Source organism: Necator americanus, chromosome X (genome assembly GCF_031761385.1).
Source record: "Necator americanus strain Aroian chromosome X, whole genome shotgun sequence".
In the NCBI taxonomy this organism is placed as follows: Eukaryota; Metazoa; Nematoda; class Chromadorea; order Rhabditida; family Ancylostomatidae; genus Necator; species Necator americanus.
This window is the reverse complement of record NC_087376.1, coordinates 28,568,703-28,590,133: the sequence shown is the minus strand read 5'-3', so window position 1 is coordinate 28,590,133 and position 21,431 is coordinate 28,568,703. Positions and strand designations below refer to the sequence as shown.

At 35.6% G+C, this 21,431-nt stretch overlaps 1 protein-coding gene across 4 annotated transcripts; it reads left to right on the top strand.

Annotated features, from left to right (window-relative positions):
* Positions 1–10,066: 10,066 nt before the first annotated feature.
* On the top strand, positions 10,067–21,186 carry RB195_025794 (uncharacterized protein; the record flags this gene model as incomplete). Of its 4 annotated transcripts, XM_064214087.1 has the most annotated exons (25): positions 10,067–10,075; positions 10,319–10,373; positions 10,433–10,526; positions 11,343–11,424; positions 11,512–11,636; positions 12,663–12,804; positions 13,028–13,114; positions 13,313–13,425; positions 14,456–14,605; positions 14,677–14,830; positions 14,971–14,988; positions 15,675–15,809; positions 15,877–15,939; positions 16,019–16,201; positions 16,273–17,220; positions 17,794–17,937; positions 18,005–18,070; positions 18,143–18,278; positions 18,380–18,504; positions 18,562–18,642; positions 18,800–19,006; positions 19,608–19,742; positions 19,815–19,883; positions 20,635–20,784; positions 20,848–21,186. In XM_064214087.1, 25 exons carry the CDS (start codon positions 10,067–10,069, stop codon positions 21,184–21,186), a joined length of 3,810 nt encoding a protein of 1,269 aa, XP_064069969.1. The 4 variants fall into 4 exon arrangements, with proteins under 4 accessions (XP_064069969.1, XP_064069967.1, XP_064069968.1 ...); XM_064214088.1 differs by lacking the exon at positions 14,971–14,988; XM_064214089.1 differs by lacking the exon at positions 14,971–14,988 and having other exon boundaries at positions 17,794–17,946.
* Between the last annotated feature and the right edge of the window lie 245 nt (positions 21,187–21,431).

The following is a 21,431-nucleotide window of genomic DNA, read 5'->3' as shown; positions in this document are numbered from 1 at the left end:
AAGTTCTATGAGGGCCACTTCAACAAATTGAAAATTTCTGAGTTCCTTACTTCCCACTGTTTTGACCTCAAGAGTTATTCTCTCTCGGAAACTCGCATTTACTATCTAATGTAGATTTCAAGGATATAAGCAAATCCACAACCAGAATCACTTAAATTTCGAATGTTACCCTTCCTTTATATCAACTATTGTGAACAGTTTTTCTCTATCAGGCATCAAATTCTGGAATATAGTGAAATAGAAGAAAGTTAAGCTAAGAAGCTCAGGTTGAATGAGATTACTCAGAACCTAACTATCCTTAAATCAATTACTTTTTGCCAAAACTTTTAAATGTAACCATTTAGGTACTTGTTTATGCACTCAAGCAAACGATGCAAGCGTTTTCAACAGTATTTGCGTCAATAAATGTTCCAAGAACATAGGAAAAGAGCTTTGATGCACATCAAATCCGCATTTTTTCAAAGACAAAATTCAATTCAAATAGACTACTATTTTTTTTTACTTCAAAGATAAAGAACCTCCAAAAAAGAAACGTTCATGTGTCTCTATATATTAACCTCATAGGAGAAAAAAAAAACTGATATAACAATAAAAAAAACTAAAACTCACATCCAGAACCAAAGATGGTGCTCACGACGAAGTCACACGCATTTATTCGTACATTTTTTCCTCAACACCAGCACTAATAACAGCAAAAGAATTTGTCAGACTTTTTTTTTTGTGCGATCATCTGTTTCCACAACGATCTCGTGATTCCTGCTCATGTTTATCTGTCACGAAGGTACTTAAGCTCAATCTTTTCCAAAAAATCTGCTGTCAAGTTATCAAATTTTACGGAAAAAGATAGATCGGAAACGAAGCACTTATCAGAAACAATCTTTCTCGATTATTAACAAAAAAAAAACTCTACAATAACCATGGTTTGGTGGAATGTGCTTGTCTTTGCTTGTGGTCAACGTGTTTCAAATTGAAGGTTCTAATTTTTCCAGTGAAATTTTGTGATTTTAAATGCAACAATTAGTTCCTCATTCTAACAACATTTTTCAGCAATTATAGTATAATCTTAAAGATTTGTAAAATACTACAACACCAACAATGTGACAGATTAAAAGAAGAGGTTAATGTGATAAGCGAAGTTCATATTCGTAATCATCATCCAAAAAATTCTTCAAATAAAATTTGAACAGAAGTTCTTCTTCTGAATCTTAAAGTTCGATTATTTTAGTAGTGTCAGTTAATAATAAGGTTTCTTGACGCAAATGTACTTTTCGCGGATTTCTCACACTTTTGTACAGATAATAAGAACACGATTGTATTTTCCGTCATTTAACTCTTTAGATTCTTGTTGAATAGAATTTTATGCATCTACACAGTATACAAGTTTATTTGCCGAACGAGCAGAAGTATTTGTTTGTGTTTTTATAGGTTAGGGGTTTGCGGAAATATTTTAGTAATCATTCGACTTCAGTAGATTACTAAGTTGAACCATTTCAGGTGTAAAGTGAGCTGTTGGATAATTTAGGACGTAAAGGGAAAAATAAAGAAAAAAATTTCCATGCTTCCATTCTTTCTTTGCTTTTACATATCGTTTCACTACGAAAATTTTAAATAAACTGAAAAAATAGAGGCAAAAATCGAAAAATAAAATTTTTCCTCTAGCAACCAGAAAAAGAAAACGATCCAACAACTTTGGGAAAAAGATAGGTTTACTTTAAATCAAATAATTTTGTGGAAAGCATAGAACTAACTGAAAATCCTAGGTGTATGTAGCTCTTCCTGTGGGGGCCAGGATGTGTCGAATGCAATTCGTAACCAATCTTTAGTTGTATAGAAAAGTTAAAATTGTTTTGTTTGAAATTTCGCGCCAAACTGCTTATCATCTCATAAATTCTCTCTTTTGTTTTGCACTTTACCATGTGACAGTTCACTAAGACACTGTTGTCCTTTTTTTCTATGGAATAATTTCCTCGTGCACTTTCTGTTTCAAGTCAAGTTCTTGGGAAACTCCTCTTTTTTAAAGCTAAAATTCCTTAAAATAGTGACTCCTTTAATAAATACAAAGAAGTTTCCAGAACCCCTTGGTTATCCGCTGCAGACATATACTACACTCATTCTAATTATATTTAATCTACGAGTACCAATACGCCAGTTGAGAATTCCTCTATCGTTTGTAAACAAAATATTCAGAAAGTATTTTATATTTGATTTTATTCATTAAAAGACGACATAAGTACCCACATTTAGAAAATGCGTTCATCGATGAGAATAAGTTTCTCAACAGATTACGATCCTTGAATGTGCTCATTTTTTGGAAACGAAAAAAAAAACAGAGCACTATTTTCAACTATTGAACGGTGTCTGTTCACCTAGCCGTTTTTTTTATTGTTTATTCTTCTGGTTCTGCGATATTTTAAAAATATTGCAAGCCTCATGTTCACAATCTACAACAATACCTTTTAGTTGGTTTCTTCAATGATTCTTATGAAATATTTTAAATTTCAGAAAAAAAAAGTTTCCCCTGACATATTCCACGAATATTCCGTCAGTTTTGCACGTGTATGCAACTCTTCGAAATTCCTAGTCTTGCAGTTTTTTCTCCAGTTCTTTTTTCTTCTCTTTAAAGTTGATTTTTGCAACTACTAACTCTTCTCTTCAGCAAATACTTCAATCTATTCGCCAGCGAAAATTTCATTTGAATTAGTTTGCCGAATTCTGTTAACCAAACATTTTTTTTACAGTATTTGCCGGTTTTCTAGGGTGAAACTGATAAACATCAAGTGACTTTTCTACGAAATATTGGAAAGCGAAATTATGGAAAAGTCATTTCAACTAAAAATGGTGATGACATAATCCATACTTATCCTCAACAGTTTTTCCTCAAAACCTTGTTTAAGGCAGGATTGAGGTTAATTTTGAAAGTCCTAAAAACTTTTTTATTCTATTGTTTTCTACCTTCTCATCTATCCTGTCTCTTTTATCTCTAAATGTGTATGTATATATTTATAGATACATGAAAAATTTCGAATCTCCTAGAAACTTAATGTGGGAGAAGTTATCGGAATATGCTTACGAACTCATTTCCACAGTTACCATTTGCTTTGACACAAACCCAGAGCTATGGTGTTCTAAAGGTTACAAAAATATTAGAATTAATTTAATTTTAATGTAATCAATTAATATAATTAATTTAATTAGTTTATATAAAATAAGCACTAGACGTCTTTCTGCCACGACTTTTTTAACCTAAGAATTCTGCCGTATTGAAGATAATTTCGTGATTTTTTCATGATCATAACTTCACTTTAGGGTTCAACTTCGTTCAAAGTTATGCCATTCCTTGCTATGTTTCCTTGTATTTTGATTACGGAATTGAAAAATTAAGGATATTGTGAAGAGAACGCTCGACATTTATGGATCAAGTTATTTCCATGACACTGTAGTCTCTCGTTCTTATTATCTAAGTACAAAGATGTTGACTATAGTTTTAAAGTCGAAATTTTTAGGAGAAAAAAAAATCAGATTCTTGTTGTGTGATTTCGGCGTGATTTTTGATTCTTAGTTATTTCCCCAACACTTGTCACTGGAATTATGAGTGCTTCTGCGATAACAAATTTCAGTCGACTGTAGTGGTTCGGAAGACGAGAATTTTCGTCGCGAGATTCTTCTCACTATGTTGTCAGAGGAAGGAAATAAAACAACGAGTTTGCGCATAAACATTCGTTTATTTGTTCGAAGGTGTTGCTTTGAATGAACGTGGCCAAAGACTCAAACATTCGCAAGGATCAAACCGTCAACTACTAACAAAACATTTCACGTAACGTGCATTCCATTATTTCTCCGACGTGTCGACCTCATTTTTACTCGCTTGTATTCGTATTTTTCTCCAACACTACATTGTTCATTGTATTATTGAGTACACTGAAAACATAGGACAGCAACAAAACTGATTTCCATACGTATCTCGGACAAAATGCTCCTTTACACTGAACACTCACACACTCACACACACACGTGTAGGCCACTATTTTTCGTAGTCAGATAATGCATCCCGCCCGCCCTCAGGTGTCTCGCCAATCCCAGCAACCACGCGTTACATTATTCTGGATCCACCTCATGTTATCCTTCTTTCCTGATACTCTTCAAAACTACGGGCGGTGTAGTTGCTATTCTCAATTCCTGGACACTTTTCCCTATAATTTCTCTTTGTTCGTTGATTCCCATCTTTAGCGACGATTTACAAGGATCACTCTATCAACATCTGGTTTCCAAGCATAACTTTGAATTTTTCAGTTCCCCATAATGATCCCAATATTCAAATGGTTCAAAATAATCCGCTTAGTTCAAAATATTAATTAATATGTATTAAGATATAGTGGCAGCGACGCTCATTCAAAAATGTTAGAAATGTAAAATAATGTAAGAAAAATGTAAGAAAATGTAGGAGTAATAAAAATCTTATAGTGTTTTTCATGGATGAAATTGTAGACATAAATATCCTTGATCTCCGATGCGTTCTTTCGTTCCTACCCTCATAATATTGACCTCATCCTACATACGCCAAAAGGTCCACATGTAAAGTATTTTTGTAGAATAGATAAATGTAAACAGATCTAAGGTGGTAGATCATCTAATCTAAAAGAATTCCTGACCGAGTGATCGATGAAGAGAAGCAGATTTCTGATCTGTGCAAAATATTTCGTATTTGATCTACAGAAAAAGTAATCGGATAGGATTCAAGTGCATGTAAAAACTCCAGAAAACGTTGTTCTATTTTATTTCTGTGAATTTTTACATATCTGTAGTTTGGTTGTGCACTTTTTCACTAGTGGATGTACGTAGTTTCCGTCAAGTGCACATCCCTTCGACCCGACGAGGTGCCCACCCGCATACCCGTAGCTTTTTTTCGCCTCCACCCACGCCATCATTGACACTCCCGCGCTTCAGGATGGAAAACATGCTTGATCTTACTCCTTTTCTTTCTATTATAACCAAATTGCGGTTGAACTACAGCATTTACTACTTTTTTTTCTAGTGGGACAGAGTAAAGAACTTTGTGTTAGATGGTTGTAAAGAATTCCAGGCATCCAAGAAATGTTTAAAATTTCACCGAAGGCTATAACTATATAGTACATTGGGTTTGTTTTCTAACATCGTCCTCGTCTGCTCTGTTCGATGAGTGCTGATTAATGTCACAGGCGTCAGTTGAGATCCAGCCTGGTCCATCCGCCATTTTCCTGTGACGTCAAAACTTCCGTTATCTTCTCGGGTACTAAATTTAAAGCTAGTACAGGTTGAAATCTAGAGCGTTACTCATGTCTTGGTGGAATTTCTTTGATGAAACTGTTTACAATTAATTTCATTCTTATTCTAATGCATTTTATCTTCATATTTGTTTCTTTTCACTATTTGTTTGGACGCCTGGGAATTATTCATAAGCGATAGTCATTTTATAACATTGTCTCTTCACTGGAACTAAAAGATGTAGCCACCGAAATGTTTTGTATGCACAAATGCTTTCTATCAGTGTGTATATGCGTGTGTTTTTTGTGTTTTTTGATCATCTGTGCTGTAAATCACATACGTCCGTGTCACACAACGAGGTCTTGAGGGCCACCACGTTGAGGTTCTCTTTTATCGATCGATACGTTCAAGAAAGAAATGTTTTCTGCTTACGAAGTAATACGATCCCAATACTTCCTCTAAGTGTTGATCAATAAACAAATAGTTCTCGATAATCCTAGAATTGCTTCAGTAAACAAAAGTTCTGTCCATGTCATTTCCTACTACAGTACTTCAATTCATTGTTCAAACAAACGTCAATTAAAAAGTAGCGAAATACATTTGGGGCTATTTTCTGGATTATTGCCCCATTCCATATTGACAAAAGTATGTTGGAGCTGCCGGTTAGGTTCCTATCTCCTTCACAAAATCATTTCCTGCGATCGTTAACTATGTACCTCAACATTTTTACCATCGAACACTCTGAGACATGTGCTATCGTTTCTAGCGTTCCAGGCACTTTCGCTCCGTGAATTGTCCTAAATTACTACCTAGAAAACATTTTAGATATAGAACAAAGCACTTAAGGTACTCAGGTCGTTTCTGCTTTACATCATGGACTATGAAGCCTTAATGGAAATAACTCATTTTCATTGAATGTTTTAATTTCTACTGAGATGTTGGTGGCCAGCTTTGTTTGCTATTTGATACGTAATCCTTCTAATGTAATTTTGTCCGCCATCCAAAAAAAAATAGCCATGCATTATTATTCAGTACCCATTTTGACATTAAAATCTCATATTTCATCAACGATCAAGGCTTTTGGAACCGTTTGAGGTTTCTCTTTTTCAAGAGTACCCCAACTGGAAATACTTCTTTTAGTCAACATTTTTAATTTAAAGAAATAGAAGAATATTGCCGTCGATTTTCTCAACACTTCTTTTTCTTTCACTGATTTCAATTCACTTTCGTTTGAATTTCTGTCGAAAATATCTGAGGGCATGTGGGTTAAAAGGTTTGTTAAACACAGCTAGAGTTGTAATTTTTACTACCTACTATTTTTACGCCTCTTTTACTTGACTCATTACTTGATACTGTATTCTGTGGTATGTCCTATTGATTTTCAATCCATTCAGAGAACTTGTTCACAAATTTCATTTGCCTCGAATTCTCTATTTATACCAAAAAGACTATAAGACTTCTTCAAAGATACAAATATGTATATTAAGTAAAATAACACAATAAACATAGATTTTTTGCCATTACGCAATCACAAATCTTCTAGAGATCTGTCCAGCACAAAAACGAAGGTACTAGTAGATTTTTTCTAAAGTTCACCAGGATTTTCGTTGGAAAATACATTATCACTCCCTGGAAAGTTCACCTAATTAACATATCGATGACGTATCATTCGTAAGTCGAGAGTTCCTATAGTTTGGATTATCACAGAGATTGTTTTACATGTATGCAATTATTTTTCAATTATTTCTATTATATGATATTGATATTATTTATTTTTCAACGGTTTTCACTGTTAAAATACACTTTAGAATGTTCAAATTCTAGTGCGAAGAGTCCTAACTATATCCAAACAAAAGACTTTAATCGTAATGAAAGAAGTATTTGTGTGAAGAGGAAATAAATTTTAATAATTCCGAATGAAACCACAAGCAGCTCCTCCAACGTTATTTACACAGTCGACAGTGGATTCGTTGCGACAACACATTTCTCACATCTATTATTTGCTCTTCGTATTTAAAACGTTTTGTAAGAAATTTTAATACGTTCTTATCTTCTTGTTTACTTTCCGTTCAATAGATTTGTATCCGCTGAATGAAACCTTTCAAAAAAAATCATAGTGATTGTGGAAAGAATGGTGGAAATCCACGAGGTCTTGGGGAAAAAATGGTGCTGCAATGAGGGAAAGATCGAAAAATCTCCCGAATCGATTTAAAAAAGTAAATTAAATTTAAAAGCAAACATCTCCTAAAAGAAAAAAATAGAAGAAAGAAGATTCGCTTAGCCGCTTTTTTCTCTTTTCTTTTTTTTTGGTGTGAAACTAACACTACTCTTTATTGCAGCCAGATATCCCCAACCTCCGCAGTTCCCAGCCGTCATCAAGTTATTCTTCTTAGTTCAGGAATGCTATTAATATTCTGACAAATGTGTTTGGCATTTCTTGCTCACATTTTTCTCTGAAAAATGCCAAATTTTTCACATTGGAATTACGCTGATGTCATCGCTTACGTCCGAGTTCTCCGTCGAATATGTCGAATTTTTGAAGAGCCACTTCACCGATCAATTATGTGCTCAGCATTTTTAGTAAGCAGCCAATAAAGTCTTAAGGAGAAAAGACGAAGGGCTAATACGAACCTCTACTCACATTTTCCGTAAAGATTGACGTCATTGACAATCATGGATCACGGGGAATTGCAGCAGCTGACACCAACCCACATATATCACTGTTCAGGCAGCACGTTTTTGTTCGATTGAGGTCACCATACGAATTCTACTTTGAAATGTCTGGATATCTTGTAGAAATGGAACAGCTGCTTAGTTTTTTAGTTCGTCTTTTCTGGTTCAACTATAGCTGGGATTTGAGAAAGTGCACTAGTGTAAAACAGAAATTAGTAGCAGCATGGATTGATGTTTAATCGAGAAAAAGTATGTAAGAAGGTTAGCGAAGGAAAATTTTAGAGTGTAATTACTCAAGAGTGGCTACAAATTCCCTGGTTATTTTTAAAACCAACGGTTTTCTACTGCTTCTCCCATGATATAAATCGGAAATTATATCAATATAAGTTCTCCAAATGTGTAATATTCAGAACATCTTCTCATCCTCAACTGTGAAGGAAATCTAGAAGCAGCACGAATGAAAATTTACAACAGAACATCTTTGAAAGAACTATTTTTGAACAGCCCCTTTCGTGATTAAGGACAATTTTCTTGATTGAAGCCTTTTACTTAAGTCTGGAAAAGCTTTTCATTGATTTATGCACATTAAAGTAGATTTATACTAAACATGGAATCGAATCAGTTTCTGTTGTCAGAGTTTCACGAAGAAAAACGTTTCGGGATACAACCAGAACTCCACGTATACAGGGAACTTTTTGAAAGACACAAAATTTATTGTAACAACGCTAGAAGAGTGTATCAATTCAAAAACTGTTAGAAATGTTGTTTTCATTTTTTTTTTGTGTACCGGAGAAAGTTGACCCTTCGCTCAAAAGAAACTCAACGAAACTCTAATTCAAAACTCAAACTTCATGGAAAACTTGTGCCGCTGATATTCATTCAAATCCGGTACCAACCGCAAGAACAGCGGAAATCGACCGGTTCAGGTCACTAGTGTTCACTTCAAATTCCGAGTCACAAAGTAAACAGGTCTGAGTCATGTACTGTACAACTCGAATCCCATAAAACTTGCTAAGTACGTCCATACACGAAAAACTACTAATTAAATTCACTAGTGAATCAGTACACGTTCTATTTATACTGGTAATGTTCTTTTAGTTTTAGTTATGTTCTACTACTGTCTGATATACATCTATATATCACAAAATGTATATCAATATATACGTCAATAATACTCTTTTCAGTTAGATACTTCTTCCATGTTTAGGAACAAAATTTTCTAGGATTTCGATTCGTGAAAACGCTAATTTTTATTCTCAAGTCAAACTGCACAGAGCTCCTCACTAGAGTAAATCAAGCTTTTTTTTTGAGGTCAGTATTAAAACGGAACTTCACCAAAAATCCTGAATGACTCCTCTTGCCACAAACCTTGCTCTCATTCCCATCATTATAATCCTTATAATATTTTCCGTGTTATTTCATCGTTTCTAATGCTTACGAACTCGTTCGCATCGTTTTGTGCTGTCTCATTTTCGCTTCAATCACACAGTATTGGATGAAGCAGCTGAAAATAGTGATGTCATCTGTCTTCCCACTCGTTTAACAGATGAAAATTGTTTTTTTTTTTTTGAAAATTCTTATTCCAAGCTACTAACATTCTCTATTTCCATCCTATATTTATAAAGAGAGGTGTATAAAAAGTCGAATTTAGAGAGAAAAGATCGCTTCAACAGTTTTCTGGATGTAAGTGACAGTGATCAGTAGGTTCTGAAAAATGAGTAGTGACAGTAACTATGAATAACAACAGTAGTTTTAAGTTACAATCATATATAATAATTGGCATGAATAATAATAATAATGACATTTTTTTGAATAGTTCCAAAATCTACTCTCAAAGTAAGAAAAATTGGTTTTGGTAACCCTGTGAGAATTATTTACTGCTCGAATTTGGCATGGTCCCGCATGACAAAAGTGAGAGGGACGAAATTGAATGAACTCTTTAATGGTAGAGTGATAGATTAGAAATTCACTGCTTCGGGTTAAAAAAAATAGATAAACATTAAAAATTATCATATTCCAAAAGATTGAAATATTTGCATGTAATATGATTACAGAAATGCTGTGAATCATCTTCTAATTTAGAGAAGCTTCGTCACTTCGCTCGTCGCTTCAAAATATTCAAAGCCTTGTTGCCAGACACATCATTCTTGTGATGGAAGTGGTTGGTGGATGGTTGACAGCATTTTATTCTCACCAATTCTCACCACATTTGCTTTGGATTCATTTCTTCTCCGAAAATACCATAACAGCTGAAGTTATTTGAATCTTTTCATAACAATGGAACAAGTGAACTCATCGTTATATGAATTCTCATCGACATTTACTGCATTTCGGGAAACATCGCTTCTCATTGCTTCTTTCGTGTTCTGTGATGGCTGCACGATACCGTAATATTTCCTTACAGGCGGATTTTATGGGCACGGTGGGTAAGATTCTAGTCGATGAACATTATCCAACAGGTAAGTTACACAGTAGCACATTTTTCATCCGCAAAAAAATATTGTATGGATAATTATAGAAATCGATGAGCCACCCTTATTCGATAAAATCGAAAGCATTCGTTCAAATGTCAAATTTGAACAATGTTATGAACGGAGTAAGCTGATAGGAGAGTGAGTATGGTTTTTTCAAGAGTTTTTTTTTTCTCTAAATATCCATAAAATTACAAATTTTGAGATTCACTAGTGTTGTATAGTCTTCATAAACTACTAGAATGAATTAACAATGCTCATTAGCAGTAGTACTAAAAAAATTGGTAATTCCTAAATTTGAAAAAAAAGTTAAAAAATATAAAACTCATAGGGATTTTTCTATTTTCATCTTTTTCAAACATTGTACCCTTTCCCAATCCTCCTAATCTGATTGATTGTACTAAAGAACAAATTTTCCAGGATCACATGACAGTGCTTTGAACATATCCTAGAGTTGTTATTTTTCTATAATAATTACTCCACTAAAAATTCCAGCAAGATTTTCCGATTACTGAAGAAATAAAAAATACCATTAGTAGGACATATTTCCTGGATCAAAAAACGTCAACTGGTTTCAAAGTCATCTATCTCTGAGGGTTTCCTTGAGCACGAACATCTTTGGACATCTGATGGATAATGTCCAAAAAAATTTGTACAGGGTTAGAGGGAGGTCAGTCAAATGCCCAACAGAAGACAAGTCTCAAGTTGTATCGAAAAATCAAAGTATATATAAGTGGAATACAAAGTTCTAAATCAGTAAACAATAGAACTCAATGATTTGTGCATCGGTAACGCTCCTATGCTTAAGTACAAAATTTATGATTATATGAGAGGTCCAGAATATTTACTAGGTTATTTCAAAGACCTTTTTAGTGAAGTTCTGTAGGAAAAAGGTTGGAAAAACTGTCTTATTTACCTCTAAAAAACCGTATTCCATTTCAAACTTCACAATTTCAGTGGAAAATTTGGAAAAGTTTATTTGGTACGAGAAAGGGCGACTGGAACAGAATTTGCAGCGAAAGTGATCCGACTGAAACAGGTTTGTGCACACGCAGAAGAAAAAAAAACACAGATCACATATCTCTTGTCAATTTTTTGTCTCTTATCAAATGTTTGCATTGTTCAGCAAGCGGATCGTCAAGAAGTTGAACGTGAGGTATCGATACTAACACAATTAAGGCATCCACGAATTGCTCAAATCTACGACGCTTTCTATACGGCAAATAATGAAGTTGTGCTTGTGATGGAAATGTGAGAGTTTTCAAATATTCCCGGAAAATTATCCAACATTTTCATCAAGTTCAAACATTATTTCCCATGTGATCATAGCACACACACACTCTTCGAACGTCATGTCAAGTCAAAAATAATTTGAAATATGTAGTGTCCGTGAAGAGGGCAATGACGACAGTTCACATGATAATTTTTTTTCTTGAAAATAGTGCTCGCGTTTGTGTGCACATTCCTCACATAGACTCATTTATTGCTTCATCCATCATCGGTCTATTGAGCGAATTCTTTGTGAATCATCGCTTTCGGCGCAACTAATCACTAACCAGTCATATGGATGTTAAAACATTGCCAGTAAAATGTCAATAAACTTTACATTTAAAGAAAAGAGGAGAAATAAACGAAAGCTGCATTACAAAGGAAACACGACTCGTTCACATTAAAGGATTGCATAACATTTTTACCCTTTCACAAGTTATCTTCTCCAAAATATTCAAAACACAATCAATTATCATACAGATACAACTAGAAATTCTCAAAATAATATTTAATGCCATCTAAAATTATATCATTCACTCTCATATTCTTCGAATCCACATTGAATCCATGAGGGTACGACAGAGACTTCGAGAGAGTATAGAGTTATCGTATTTATCTCTAAACTGCAAGAATTGTAGGAGCGAAAAAAGAACTGACTACCAAAGCACGTATCTCGTGCGAGAACTGTTCCCCAAACACTAATTGCAGCAGTTTTTATTCCATCACTACCTCTTTTTCCACGTAATTTTTCGTACCTTCTGTTAAAGTGAAATTTTAGGGGGAGGGGGGGGGGGGTGTTGTTTAGAGAGTTTTCTGCTAGGTCTTATAAAGATAGCTAATAGGTGAACACTCTCTCTCCCTCTTACAAGGCAAATCGAACTACTAAGATTCCCATAATTCCACATTTTCCAAATAATAGAGCAAAAACTCAATCAATTCTTGCAAAAACTACGTTTTAATAGCGTTTTGAACAATAAAAGTGACCTTCACCACAGAATTAATTTTCAGAGTTCGAGGAGGAGAGCTGTTCGACAGAGTGGCTGACGAGAACTACGTTCTAACCGAGCAAGCTGTCGTGATGATAATCTGCCAACTTTGTGAAGCAATTGACTACATTCATGAACAAAATATTCTCCATTTAGACATAAAGGTACTTTTTTTTTAGTGGAAACCCTTCACAGAAAATCTTCAGAAAATAAGGAATTCACTCTTGCAAACGGTTAAATTATGGAGCGAAATATCTGGATGCTTTTAAATTGGAACGAAATCTCATGACCTTGTAAAATGCTTCCGGGTTATAATATAATCGGGAAATCTTCACACAATTTTTGGGTTTCATTTTTCCTATTTTTTAGAGTGCTTACTTGTTTCAGCCCGAAAATATTATGTGTGTCTCACAAACGGGGAATAGAATAAAACTGATCGACTTTGGCTTGGCTCGATACTACGATGGAACTCAGGTTTGTGAATTGTTATCCCAGAACAGGTATAGGTGAAAGTCTTTTTTTTTTCGGATTTCTGCCTGAATCTGTCAAATGTCCAACGCTTCGTAAACGAGCACTAGGAAATTTTATGCGAATAATATTTAGGAAATACTGTGCTGTCCAAATTGCTGTATCCATAAAATCTTTTGAAAAATGGACAGCTGAACTATTCAGGAACTTCGCTACATGGCCGGCACACCGGAATTTGCCGCTCCGGAGGTTATTAAATACGAACAACTTGACTTCAGTACGGATATGTGGAGCGTCGGCGTAATCACTTATATTTTGTGAGTGTAGGCGAATTGATAATTTAGCTCTCTTTTATTATTATATTCTACTACTCCATATCCATTCAAAAATGCGTGCTTTCAAATATATCTGCTCTCGGAATTTTATTTTTATTCTGCGTTTCTTCAATGAAAAATTAGTGTAGATACTAGTTTTCGGGACTTATATAATCAGAAAAAATGTTGACGTACTAAAAGACAGATGTGCATAACATATTGAAATGATTCATTGGTTTTTTTCGGCACATTCAAAGGACGTCTGACATTCCAGAAATTGAAATAACAAAAACACTGTGGATTCTTTTGCAATCATGACATGACCGTATCCCTAGAAAGTCGTTTTTTTTTTTAGTTTCCAGAAGAGATTAAAGTGTCGAGGACACAACTACATAAGATGTGTATTTAAAATCAAAGAAAGTAAAATCAACGAGCACACAATTTTTAGAATTTTTATTTTTATTTTCAATCTTTTAAGATTGAAAAAAATTATTCTTTTTGATACCTTGGAATTGTAACCTATATAACTAGTAAGAAAAAACCTATAATTGATTTATTGTTAGTAAAAGCAACAAATCATGGATAACACAATCGTTTTGAGTTGAAATCTTATCAGGAAAAGAAGAGTACTGAGAGAGCTGCGCAATTATACGTCAATGGAAGAGTTGGATCAATATCAATAACATAATAAAGAAAATTATTAATTTTCCAGTCCGTTCCTCCACATACAGTACTTTTCTGTTCACGGAGATTACAGAAAACCTCTTATCATCTCAAGAGCGTGAAATAATTGGACGACTAATTTTACATAAAATCTGCTTAGCGAGTTGTTATATATCATATGAAATCCTAAGAAAATAAGGAGCTTGATGAAATATTGTTGTAGTGAAATTGCACCTCTGAAAAACTCCGAACATTATGAAATCCAAGAAATGAAGCAAATTTTATGAGATCGACCAAATTTATAATAACATAAAATCTAGTTTAGGTACAGACCTCAACTCTCCAGAAAGCTTCAATTTTTTTCTTGCAGATTATCCGGGTATTCTCCGTTCCTCGGAGAAAATATATGTGAAACATATTGTAACGTGGAGAAAGGAGCTTGGGAGTTCACCGAAGAGTTTGACTCAGTCAGTGAGGAGGCAAAAGATTTTGTATCACGATTGATCGTCTATGACAAGAGGTATGTAATGATCGTACACCCTATCATCTACTTCAATAACGCGAACGTCGTCAAGTTTTGCCTATTTTCAGGAAAAGAATGCTGCCAAAGGAATGTTTGGCTCATCCATGGATTGCAAAACATAGAGCGAAAGCCAGTAGTGATACGATTTTGGAGGGACCAGCAGAAGGCCCAATTATGGATAAAAAACAGATGATGCGGTATAATGCAAAACGAAAATTCCGGGTAAGTTTGTATCCAGTAATCGTGGACCTCCCGTTCTGCATACATGTGATTCCCCGAATTTGTTGGATGTCCACGTTCCACTCTTGTTCCTTATGATACATTGAGTTTCTTTCCCCTACATAATTCATTTTTTTCTGCAGCTATTTTACGGCTACATGGTGAGTGCACTTGACATACTTTCCAAAAGTAGAACTTTACCTCCGTAATTAATTTTTCTTTTGTAGTGAATTTGTGTTAAGCAGCATGGAATAAAAGTCTAGTGGGCATAAATTCTGGAAGAAAGCAGGCAAAAGTATTTTGAATGATGTTTTGATCTCCCGCTGGCACTGGGAAAATCCTCTCTTTTTTGTTCAGAAAGCCCACTGGATTTCAAATCAATGAAAGCATGTAATGCATGATTAACAAACTAAGAAACAATTTATATTAGAATTTAGTTTGGAGGTGTTTTTGTTTAGTTTTTATTTGATTTTATTTGACACATTAATAACGTTTGTTTGTCTGGGTTTTTCTATTAATTATAGGCTCATGAATTTTTAAGTAGATCGTTAGTTGTTTCTTCTAAGTTCAAAAGGTAGATTTGATCTTATTCCGGAATGTTTTTTTGGGAGAAAATGAGAAAAAAGGATTAAAAAATAATGGGCCACAAACAAGCAATGTCGGTTAAGGATAATAAGAACGAAATAGCCTTAAATGTGAAATTCCGGAATATTATCAATGAACAGCGTAACTAGTGACATTTTGTTTGTTTGTTTGAAAAACTAAACATCTGAGTTTACTAGTAACTGTGAGGAATGACAGTAGTGTTTCAAAAAATTATAACTGAACATAATTTTCTACCTTTTAGCGTGTGATCACCTACGTAAAAGTATTGATCGAGTTGAATCGATTAAGACGAACTGCAATGACATGTCGTATGAGCCAATCTGGTCAGAAATACTTCGAAACTTTGCTGTTAGTGGCTGAACAGGAGAAACAAATGGTAGACTCTTTGCTTTTTAATGAAGAATTTTTTTTTTCATGAAGAGAATATCTTCTTTAACACTTAGGTGCAGCAAGGTATTTCAAAGGAAAACTTGAGTGAAATGCTTTTGCCAATGAGCCCTGAAGAGGTACGCAAATGTACTGAATCGTAGACGGAAAGAAAAAAAAGTTCTTAGCGTTACTCACCCAGATATTCTGAGATTTTAGAACGTGAGTGACGATAAGCCAAGCAAGATTGGAGAAGCATCTACCAGTGGAGTGGACAGTGAAGGAAAGGAGACGCTATCCACAGGCAGCAGAACACCCAGTGAACTTTCTTCGCCTGAGGAAACATCTAAGAATATTAAAGCAGCACCAGCAGCGGCAACGAGGACGGACCTCATCGAGACGGTAAGGAAATTACCGTTAGATTCAATGCTAAAACATCAAAAGGAATAAATTTCTCAACTTGGTTACTTCAGGAGACACTAGAGCAACCTTCAAATAAAAGGAAATCCGCCAACAAAACTGATCACAAAGATCCATCTGCACTCAAACCACCACTTCCTACTTCTCAACCAAAAGTTAAAGTACCATCGCCATCCAATGATAACAAGGAGTTGAAAAAAGTAGAACACGAAAAGAAACCGTCACTAGAGAAGAGAATATCAATACCAGAAGTGATCGTCACCGTTCCACCAGAGAAAGCTACGGCAAAACCTCTGAAGACAAAAGATACGGAAAACAAAACAGAAAAGAAGTCGCCTTCGTCCACACTCAAGGAAGCGTCAGTGACTGAAAATGCTACAAGAAGAACGGAGGTGAAGAAGCCACCTGCACTGATTCTGAGAAAATCTGCATCGCTTGAAAGGGCTACTTTAGCTCAAGAGCAAACGGAACGAAGATCGTTACGCGAGAAGAAGCCACCGTCGTTGGAATCCCTTCCTGTCACGCAGCCGAAATCTCCAGTTTCTGCTCCGATCGAACCCTTGAAATTCATTAAAAAGCCCCGTGACATTAGCTCTCGCGAATCATCATCAGAAAGAAAGAAGAATGTAGACGTTAAATCTGAAGATACAAGAATACAAACAAGCGGTGAAGTGCTTGTCATTCGAGATGGATCACTGAAAAAAGTTGGTAGCGGTAAAAATATTTGCGAAGCAACCACGGAAAAAAGTTTGGAAAAGACCGTGAAAGAAGCAGCTAAGACTGAGAAAGAAGGAGGAGAATCGTTGCGTGTGAGGAAATCATCGGCTCCGGAAGCTATTATTACAGTGCCACCTAAAAAAACAGTGCTCGGCACACCACAGGCCACTGCCACCGATGAGAACAGAACCACACCGATGCGTATGAACCGATTCAGAAGTTCGGAAAGCGGTGATAGCACTAAGGAGAATCGAAGTACGGAGGAGAAGGCACCTACACGACAGGTGAGAAATGTGTTAGTTCAGTTATACAGCCGTGGCCAGATTATATGAAAAGTTTCGTAGAGATAGTTTTACCGTACATCACTGACCGTACTGCACCAAGCAAACATTTTAAACTATTTCAAGACCTTCTTTTTGAGTGAAGAGCAGTAAATAGCTCGATAATTGCCTTTTTAAATTCTTTTCACGCCAGTGGATAGATTTCGCGAACCCAGCCATATAAAGTTTCGAGCAGAAAGTATGATAATCAGTCTCAGATTGAAAATTCAGCATAATATTCCAGACTAATCAAGGTTATTCCTCTTTTCTTGAAATTGCCCATGTTCTCATTGAAAGGAAAGCCATCACTTAATAACTGCATTAAAAAAAACTCCAAGTTAGACGATTTCGCGAAAAATTTGAATAGAATTCGAAAAGAACTTGATGACACGAATTCCTGACACTTTAGTATTATTTGTGTTGTGTGCTCGAAACTTCCGTGTAATTTCCTTCATAAACAAGAAAAGCATCTGTCAGTTTAATTTCACTTTTACCGTACCTACTATTTTCACTTATACTGTAAACATTATACTTAAGGGAGCTTTGCGTAAAAAGGAAAAACCAGCAGAAAATCCCCTGATCGACTCTATGTTTCCCGCTCCTCAACAAACAACTCTCGGACCAACACTTTCGAGGAAAAAGACGAGCACAGCTGAACCAAAGCCTCCTCCCCTCTCAACGGTGAATATGGTTTGTGAAAAAAATTACTTTAAACAAATACTGAGTTCACAACGAAGAAAAACTTCAGGAGGTCACTCCACCTGCTGTAAAACAGAGCAGTAAGGATGCAACAGAGAAGAAGGCAGTTAGTCCAGTGAGGAGATCTTAGAAAAACTGTTTAATCTTGAAAATATGAGGATTGCCCCTAACCTGTACAAATTTTTAGACACCGCATAAACGTGGAGGACTAGTTCAAGAGAAATTGTCGAAGCTGCTAAACGCTACGAACGCAGCTGCTAAGGAGGAAAAAGTCAAAGTCTTCCCCAAATCTCCTCTTAAGGACGTTCATTCTCTAAAAAGAGGTAGGTATATCCCAATTCACTGGTTTTGCTTTTTGATGATACTCAGATGTGCTAGACATACACAAATATTAGGGTCTCTACATGTTAGCACTTTTTTGTAGAGCAAGATACGATCCAGGAACAAAAGAAGGCGAAGCTACTGCCTATAACAACTGAAAGCAAGACGACAACTACCTTTTTGACATCCACAAGCACAAAGACTAGAATAGCTAATACTGAAAAGAAGGTAACGATCGGTTGTAGCTGGCATGACATCTCTTTTCTAAGGGATTTGCGAATTTAGATCCAGCTTATATCCCAAGGAAAGAATATCGAGGAAGTGGAGAGAACTAGTACCGAACAGGATAATACGAACGTACGCAAGGTGACTGAAACCTCTTTGGTGTCCACTGAAACCTCTTTGGTGGTCTTAATGCGTGCCATTGATATAATTACAGATAAGGGATGAGTTGAGGTGGAAGTGATTATAAGTGCCAAAAAAATCATCGTACTCCCGTGATGAAACCTGGCTCTTTTTGCAGATCACTTTGAAGAAAGCCGAATCGCAGGATGTTCCTGGATTAACTACAACAATGAAGAAAAATGTAGTGAAACAAGATTCGTTACGATCTACAGCCGAGAAGGAACGTGTCGAGGAGGAATGCAAGGAATCGGCGAAAACTGTGAAAACAGCACGAAGCGCTGTGTCGAAGCTCGTTGATAAAGTGACAGTCGAAGAATCATCCAAAGTATGATTTCATTCAAAGTTTATTACTTTCTCTGCACAAAAATTCTTGAGCTTGAAGGCTGAGTAATACTATTTACAAAAAGGGAGTAGCAATTAAAAAAACGAGTAAGTAGCTCCCGGAAGGAATTTTTTTGATCCCTCAACTAATATGAACAGATGAACAGCGTCGATCGACAAAGTAGAAACGGAATAAGAGGTTTAACTGCTTTGAGGTAACATTATGAAAACTTTCAAGGTTTAAAAATAGGAAATTGGCATGACAGCCGCTATTCCGGGATCAACGACTATTTTTAAATCCCATGTGTATGAAAAAGAGCCTGCTAAAGTTCTAATTTCTTCACGATGCTTTTTTCAGGACCGTTATACATTCCGAATCTGTCAAAATTTTTTCATAACGATGATTTTATGTGCTGTATTGACTTCTGTCGTATTGACTTAATGACTTTTTGCTGTATTGACATTATACTTTACACAACTAGCACAACTTGATATGCATAAGCAAATGGTACTCCCAATTAGGAAATACTATTTTCTTCTCGAAGAAAAGTGCAGTGAAGCGTTGTTAAGTAGTGAGAATTCATGGGAATTTACATATTTCACAGATGAATGGAAAGACGACTAAATTGTCTATATCCGGAACGAAAGACGTTACACGCAAGGTTAATGAGAAGGCCGAGGTGGACATTGCAGCTGAGGGAAAAACGCAGAAAAAATCTGAGGTGACCGCAAAGGAGAAGGTGAACAGCCAGTGTTTTGCAGCTCTTCAAAAAATAATCATTTACCATAATGCTACATATATATCATTTCAGGTGAAAATGTCAATTGATGTGGAAAAAGATTCCAATAAAGGTTCTATAGGGAAAACAACAGTGCAGAAGGTTGGTTTGCGTATTTGATAAAATGATAACAAATTTTCTTTTTTTTCATTTATATTGTAGCGCATAAGTGATCGAAAACACAGCGGTTATGGATCATATATTACTCCTAACTAAAAATGGAAGTGAGACATGAAATTTTGGCCAAAATATGGGATAATACATATGTATTTTGATACAGAGATGTAGATGAGAACGGAGGTTAAGCGAGGAGATTTAGAAGAATTCATGATTTTATCCCCTTCTGGAACTTTATTACTTCAAAAGTCACTTTCAGATAGAAAGGTATAATTTTTTTTAAATCACTCTCAATTGTTAATTTGGAGAAATTTCCTTTCTTAGCACATTCCATGTGTCACTCCAGAAGATTACATTCTGTGGATAGTTTTTAGTGGAAAAAAAAAAAACACTGCACACTTTAGGTTGAATTAAAATTCCACCCCCGATATGAATGGCAGCAGAATAACGAAAATCAAAAAAAAAGCAAGAATTTTAGATGTAATATCGTGCCGGGATGAAACCGGGACGAATTCAAGATTACTGTACGTGTAGCAAGCAGAGCAAGTTCATATATTCTGCACGAATATTCAACTATTATAGATATAGTATTGTAATTAGATCGTTGTGACTAACGGAAGCAGCTAATAATGTGTATAGAATACGTATGAGAATTCCGTAGATATTAACAAGGAAATTGTGAGAGGTGAAGTGTACGAATAACCCGCCAAGCATCCATGAGTCTTAGATTTTATAGGTCGTTATTAATCCAGCCTCTTCTCCAAGCAGTTCTAAAGAAGACCTGAAAGGTAACGTATCTGTAAGGATGAGAAAGCCATCTCCGGAATCGAAATTACCAGCTCATGATCCGTCGAAAATGAAAGAGAACGCGGCAGAAGTTAAGAAGGTATTCGAAATGATGCTTGTGGAGAAACAATAGAGCAAAATTAACAAGTTATTTTTTCTCCAGAATTCCGACACAAAGCTACCTACTCTATCAAAGAATGCTCCAAATGATGTGCCTGCAATGATTACCAAAACAACATCCGTAAAAATGCGTGAAGGAAGCAAAGACGGTGACGAAACAGAGATAAAGAAGAAAAGAGCAACAATTGCGTTCTCATCGGATTTTGACAAGAAGTCAGGATTCGTGCCAAGGGATGACTTTTCGTTCGATGCACTCAAAGAGAAATTGATTCGTCGGGTTAGCACAGATCATACGAAACCAAAACCGAAGAAAGAATGCATACCAATCACAAGTTTAAGTTCTGTCCGGGACCGACTGAAACAGTTTGAGAGCAAAAAGTAGGAGGTTCCCGAGAAATAGATGTAATTGAGCCCTATTCTATTCCCCTTACACTGCAATCAACTCATCGTTTCTCTTTTCCTCACGTTCACATGTTGATTTCGCCCTCCTTCAGTTCCATTGTACTCCTGTTCTTGTACATATTTTGTACGTATGCTTACTCGTTCAGGGATCAACATGTGCGAATTTTTTTCTATAGATATATCTCTGTAGCTTTATATCACAAAAAAGTATCGAATTTTAATGTT